The sequence below is a fragment of the Diorhabda carinulata genome, chromosome 9 (genome assembly GCF_026250575.1).
Source record: "Diorhabda carinulata isolate Delta chromosome 9, icDioCari1.1, whole genome shotgun sequence".
Taxonomy (NCBI): Eukaryota; Metazoa; Arthropoda; class Insecta; order Coleoptera; family Chrysomelidae; genus Diorhabda; species Diorhabda carinulata.
The window spans coordinates 16314938-16322187 of NC_079468.1; the positions used below are offsets into that span (position 1 = coordinate 16314938).

Consider the following 7250-nt stretch of genomic DNA (forward strand, 5'->3'; position numbering starts at 1 on the left):
TAAAGTGCCACTTAATTGAATAAATTTTGAAAAATTTTGCTTTTTCAATTCTACAAATACGCCATCTAGTAGTGGGCAAAAATTCTGAAAATAACTTCCACGTGTTTTTCGGGGCTACTTTTGTTATAATTTTTTTCCCTGAAGTTGTAATCAGTTCCTGAGATATGGCGCATACAGTCGCCCGTACACAATAATACCCAATTTAAGTTACCAAATATCTATCATATTTACTCTTTTAAATACTGTCTTGAAGAATTATTAAGTTTCATATATATGTGCTAAGGGGGTATTTCAATTTCAGAATAAAAAAATTATTTCTAAAATTATATTACTATTCATATAAAAGTGTGTCCTTCGTAAGCTACTGTATGCCCAATTCTTTTTCCTCTTAATTTTGCAATTTTGGGTAAAATAGAATCTCTTAGATAGATACCCCTTTTCTCTGGAGTCCATGCTTGGAAACTATATTTTGAATTATGACTGCCAGTTGTAGATATCCATCCTGAAAATATTAACAATAAACTCACATTTCCCAACGATAAAATACAAACTAATAATTTTTTTCAAAGTAGTAAACAAAATCAACTGCAATATTTTTGAATATGTTGCTAAAGTTCCAAATATGAATGATTCAAAAGTCTATCTAGTTGTACATCAAACTATTTTTTGTTTATTTCTAAAGTGCTTATTCAAAAGTGAAGGTTACAACAGTGACTAGAATGGTGTGTTAATAATTACACAATTATTTGTAAATTTGTGAAAAACATACTTAGTTGTGTGTCTCATTTCCACACCTTATAACACAGATGATAGAAACAAATTCACGATTGCAATTACTAGAAACCAAACTGACCTGCATTTGATAGTACCACATCATTTGATGCCACTCTTCTGTCAATTCCTTCTATTCTAAATGGTTCACCTTTTTCTAAACCTGGCCATTTTGTTAATCTATCGCCCCCCTTGATTGGGACTTTAAATAATTCAGTTCCAAGCAAATCATTATATATTTTTTCTGCTAACTCTAGTTTACAAATTGTTATTGGTAGTTCATTCGATCGAAAAACTGTTAATCTAAAACATAAATATTATAATTAAACTTGGAACAATATATTAGTTTAAATTTCTTTAATGTCCTATTTCTTAGACTTTCTATATATGTTTTTAAATTTGATTTTATATCTCTTATATATTGACAATGAAAATTTGCTTATTTATATTACTCAGTACATCACCTACATCATGAGTATCAAAAATTTATTTTTTCCATAGTTTTGTTAATTTTATAGAATGTGTCATCAAGAAAATTGATTTTATTATTTTGTTCCATTTCGATTGTGAATCGAGGTTTTTTATGATAAGAATTGAATTTTTTATTTGTTTTCAAATTGATTTTTTGGTATGACAGTAATGAAATCATGTACATAATGGAAAAAGAATGGAATATTTATATCAATTTTGCTTAGGATAGTTTACTCAAGATTTTCCATTACTAATTGTGCTATAATACTTGATATGAAAGCTCCCATAGCACAATCATCAATTTGTTTGTATTTTTCATTTTCATATTTGAAGTATGTTTTTGTAAGTGTAAGTTCTATAATTTATAAAAATTCGTTTTGGGGTATTTCTGTATATTCATTAGGAATTACCATGTGTTTTTGATATAGTATTTGTTTTGGTATACAATGTTTTTCAAATAAGATAATGGTGTAAGAGGAATTTGAATACTTGAAATAATCGGTCAAAGAGGAATGTCAGGTTTGTGCAGTTTTCGCAAACCATTTATTTTAAAGTGTAAGGCATTATGAATTTTTTGTGCATCTGATGGTGAAATAAAAAGTTATTATTCCCAAGATAGAATTAGATCATTATTTTCTTTTTGATAAGAATGCGTAGGGTCATATTCAATTTTTTTGTAATTTTGTAATTTGTCTCATTGTTTAATAATTTCATCATTTTAATATTATAATCTTCTGATTTTATAATAACAGTTTTATTAGATTTATATATTTTGAGATGTTGGTTTTTGTTTGATAAACTCTTGGGTTTTAGTTATATTTTGAGGTTTAATATTGCTGTTGTTTTTTGTTTTTCAATTTATTTTTAAAATTAGTGATGATATATTAATATTTATATATCAATTTATATACAATATCAATAACTTCTGCCTGATTATGTGAATGATTATAATCATTGTTAATATTATTGTCCTGCCTAGTATTTAATTTCGAATGATGTTGTGGGTTGAAGACTCGAAATAAAAGTGTCCAAGAGTTTTTAAAATGCCAACGTTTCTATCTTTATCAAGGCTAAAAATATATGGTACATTATAACTTATAAACAATCAAAAGATGGCTATAAAATAAATATAGTTTAAAAAAAAACTAAAAAACAGATATTTTCACACACATGTGCAGCAGTTTTCTTGCTATGTCCATCTAAAAGGAATTGGGCAAAAAACTAGATAAAAAAATTTATCTCAAAACCTTCATCATGAAAATCCATTAAATAATTTGAGTTTATATTTTACAGTCGCAATGAAGTATTTTGTGTTTTATTATGTAGTAATTTAAAAAATTAACTTACTTAATGGAGTCGGGCCCATCAAGATAATCCAATCGAGCTAATCCAGCGATATACAAACTAGTTCCAGGTTTTATACAGAATGTTTCAGGTTTGATTAGCTCTTTAGGTAAGGTTAATATGAGTTCATCTAAAGTAAGCAAATCAAGGATTTGATCTGGGTGGACCACTCCCGGAGTGTCATAACACCATCTGCCGAGTGCAAATTCTGGATTATTTGGATTTATACCAAGTTTTGTAATTCCTTTCATTTGCACATTTTGATTTACTGAAAATCCATCAAGTTTTTCTGTTCCAGTGTTGTGTTTGGGAAAGGTATGTTCAATTCTACCTATAATCAGAATTAAATTTCTATCGATAGTTTTAAGATTCTGAATTCTGCAATAACATATATTTGCAGTTGTTTGTGAAGCAAGAAAAAATGTGATCCAGGATTATCCCGAGTATAAACTGTGGTTAAATAATTTTATATCTTCCAGTAATAATTATCAAATATTTTAAACAAATCAAATACATAATATGTACCAATATTATTACATTATTAAGGTTGCAGTATTTCAATAATTCAAGAAAATATGTTATCTTTTAATACTTTCCTAATGAAGCTTAGTAATAGCAATTTTTTGAGATTCAAATTGTACTGATGGGAAAATAGATGCAGCTAACAGGCAAATGAATCAACAATACTTCTAATACAAGAATAGAACACAAAAGCATATTCAAAAGAAAATTGGACAATAAAAAGGGAAAACAAAAATAAGCTTTGAATTACAGGAAAAAATTAGTAAAATACCAAAATAAGATTTAATAATTAAAAAAATACACAAGAATGGTATGGTATGCGTGAAGTCAGTTAAATTAACAAGAAAAAATGGATGCTATAAGAAGTACTAGTAAAAAAAGTAGGAAGGCCAAGAAAGAATTGGAGAGATTTAAGAATAAGAAAACTTGGGACAGAAAGATAAAAACCTGGGTATTATGAAATGGCAAAAGGGAAAAGACAGGGGAAGAAATTAGTACAAGAGGGAGCAGAACTCTAATCCGATACTTGAAAAGATAAATAGAAAAAAGTAATAAACATTTATTTTTGGGACTAATAACTTCAATGTGTTTTTTTTGTGTTTAATAAAATTATCTAGCAATGTTAGCTACAAACAAAAGCTGCTTTTCATCATTCGCTTGATTGTCCAAATGTCCATTTAGAACTATAGTGTGGTTAATAGAGTCTTTGGTCTATGTTGAAAATACTTTCCAAATTAATCAAAAACAAAATAATCTAACGAATTATTCTCAATTCAAATATATTTTTAAGTTGCCGTGCTAAATAAATACATTTATTAAATTTTTTATGAATTTTTTAATTTCTTTTATGTTTTTCAATAAAAAAAATTCAAGAGTCTATAAAAATTCAAGCTGGATAAACTTGAATTGTGATAATAAAATTCAATTATCTTAATAAAGATGATTCATTCAGTTCGACTCAATAAAATAGTTGTGGTACTTTTTTAAAAAAAGTATACTTTTCATAGATGGTCGTTTTAATAAGAGAATTTTTAATTAAAAAAAAAACTGATGATGAATGATAACAGAAACTAAGAAGAACAGTTTAACTAAAAAATATATGTGGAAATTCGAAATTTCAAATATTGGTCTTACGTCCACCAAATGCATCGGTTCGCCCCAGTGAGCGACGGTCAGATCTAACAACATTAGCAACTTTCTCGACATTTTCATCCATTTTTGACGTGAAAGGGCGACCCGAATGTGAATTCAACATCTTTTTGGCCATTTTAAAAATTCTTAAATCACTTAAAAACATGTGGATACAACTAACAATCAGTGCTATATACTTGTTTCAATTTCAATTGCATTTTTTCCAAATTTCATGTGAAATTTTACAACAATCTGTTGCTATATTTATACACATAATTTTTATGACAAAACAAACAAATAGCTCCTATACAATGAAGGCCACGGCTGCCCTGGTTTGTCTACAGACACTGTAGAGTAGGCTTCATGCTAAACAGTTGGCAGTCGCTAACCTTTGGCATATGTGTACTCTCTGTAGCAGCGCTAGTATTGTTACTTAATAGCTGCAACTTTTATTCTGGGTTCCTTGTGTAAAAAGTTGAGAGATACCTATAAATTTCTAATAATTTTGGACATACATATGAGCAATTTTAGGAGAATTTTCTGAATGTCATAAAACTTACCAATGAGAGTTGCATTGGCAGCTATGTTATTAACTTTCAACTGTTCCTGTCTCCTTTCTTCTTCTGCCCATATTTCTTTAGACATTTTTGTTAGTCTTAAATTTCTCATATATAAACGACGTGCAGAAGGACGCAAAATTGGAAATTTCAGTAAATTCAAAGTAGTACCAGGCCATTGACTTGTAGTTGCTCTTTGTATTAGATCTAATGCTTGTGTTTTGCAAAAATCAGATCCAAGAAGGGCGTTAAATAAAGTTGATTTACCCACATTAGTACATCCTACTAAATATACATCTCCTATAAAGGAAAATAGCTTGTAACAAAAAATGAAATGAATATCTATTTCACCTAAAAAGATTTAATACCTTTTACATTCTGTAAAGAATGTAATGAGGTTATCAATTCTTCTATTCCATAACCTGTTTTTGCTGAAATCAAAGTTATGCCTAATATATTTGAAGTTCCAAATCCACATACTTTAATGTAATCCAACAACTTCTGTTTAATAATAGATATAAATTTATTAGTATCCTTGGGAATTAAATCAATTTTATTTCCAACAACGAAGATTGGGGTTTTTCTACCTAAAATATCAGCAATTCCTGGCCATATTGAACATGGGAAATCAGTTAGATCAACCATTAGGATAATCATTGCTTTATTATTTGTTATTGAAGTTAATACTTTTGGATAGTCTTCTGCAGATACTCTAACTTGAAGAGCAATATCATGTTCTTTAAAAAAAAAACATCTCTGACAAATTATAGCCTCTAAACTAGATCCACCTGGTTTATAGGCATTTTTGAAAATTTCTGAAGGAATATAACCTGGGATAGCAGTATCCTATAATAATATAACAATAAATGAGTACAAGCAATTTCATAAACATACAATATTCTTACTTTACAGTGAAGATAAGCACCACATCCTCCACAAGGAACATTACTAATTTGACTTAAAGGGTCAGGAGTGCCATAATTAACCCTATTATTTTCAGTATTTTCTTCCTCACAGTCATTTTCTAAATTGTCATATGCATTCATCCAATTTTTCAAACCTTCATATCTGGTTCGTATTTCGTCATTTACATTTTCTGTTTCATTGTGAATTTTTTTATTCTTGTTAGTATTTATATCATTGATTGATATATTGGTATAATATGGAAATTGCACATTTTTAGTTTCATCATAATTTTTTTGTGGTGTTTTTTCAGTTTTAGTTTCAATTTCATCTTCATATAAATATTTTAATGACAAAGGCAATGGCTGAATAGCTTCTACTTTTTCTTTTCTTTTTAAAAATTGTTTACGGGCTTGAAAGTAACTCACTTCATTTTGCTTTGCATTTATGATACTGTTAAATAATAAATTGTTTGATAAATTTTTACTCTCCCAAATTTCGTTACCTAGCACACTACTTTTGGTGGAAAATTGTAAACATCGGATTGATAATTTTTTAACTGCTTCATCTAGAATTTTCCTTGATACACAATATGCATGATTCGAATTTCTATAAAACTTAAGAATTATCATTATAAAGTTATTATTAAGATATATTAATATTTATAGGTTATACTCTTCATTATTTTTCACATTTTCTCTTAGGTATATTTATTCATCCAATGACATACAGCTAACCTAGGAGTGTTCAATAAATGTGAAAAAATATAGAATTTTTAGATGATATTCGTTCGATGACGTTCTGATTGTTTTCTGTTGATTTCGTTTTTAAATACTTCTCGATAAATATTATAAGAACAAGTTTATACGTTCATTATTTATGATTGTTAAATATGAGGAAGATTTAAATGTTTTTAATCACTACAAATTGTTTCTTTTATGTTAATAAGAAATTTAGTGTAACGATTACAAAAATGCATTTTTCATCAATGCATAACTTTTCTGTGCATTGAGGATTCCTGGTTTATAGCTCAGTTATTGTATGTAGATTTAGATAAGAATTTCGAAATACGAGGTACTCTCAGCTATAAACTCGTATAAAATTGTATTTTGGCATTCTCAAACTGTTCTCAAAATTCACATATGATTGAAATTAAAAAATTGGGGACAAAAGGACACAAAAATCGATTTTTTTGCACAATTTTTGCAAATATCTCGTTTCCTAAAGGTTTTACGCTATTTATATTTACAATGAATATTGTATATAATTAATTTTTCTAAAACCTTTTTTGTCAAAAAATTTGTTATACGTTGAATCGTTTGTTAGATAGTGTTTATTACAAGCTTAAACTTATTTAAGTGTATGATTTAGAAACTCAAGAATTGGGGGGCTGGACAATTCGTAACGGATTCCTAGAACCCATCACGACAATTTTACCACCTGCTCGAGATAAGTTACTCAACCCAATATTCTGCAACTGCAAGAGTGGTTCTGTTTCAAGATGTGAATATAGAAAAGCGAGGCTGCAGTGCTCTTTAGCTTGGGGCCAGT

At 28.2% G+C, this 7250-nt stretch overlaps 1 protein-coding gene across 1 annotated transcript; it reads right to left on the bottom strand.

The window, feature by feature from the left end:
• Positions 1 to 311: 311 nt before the first annotated feature.
• On the bottom strand, positions 312 to 6701 carry LOC130898002 (nitric oxide-associated protein 1). Its single transcript, XM_057807020.1, has 6 exons — positions 5702 to 6701; positions 5165 to 5642; positions 4800 to 5096; positions 2590 to 2917; positions 854 to 1074; positions 312 to 502 (listed from the first exon to the last, which is right to left on the bottom strand). Exons 1-6 carry the CDS (start codon positions 6329 to 6331, stop codon positions 336 to 338), a joined length of 2121 nt encoding a protein of 706 aa, XP_057663003.1. The 5' UTR covers positions 6332 to 6701; the 3' UTR covers positions 312 to 335.
• Between the last annotated feature and the right edge of the window lie 549 nt (positions 6702 to 7250).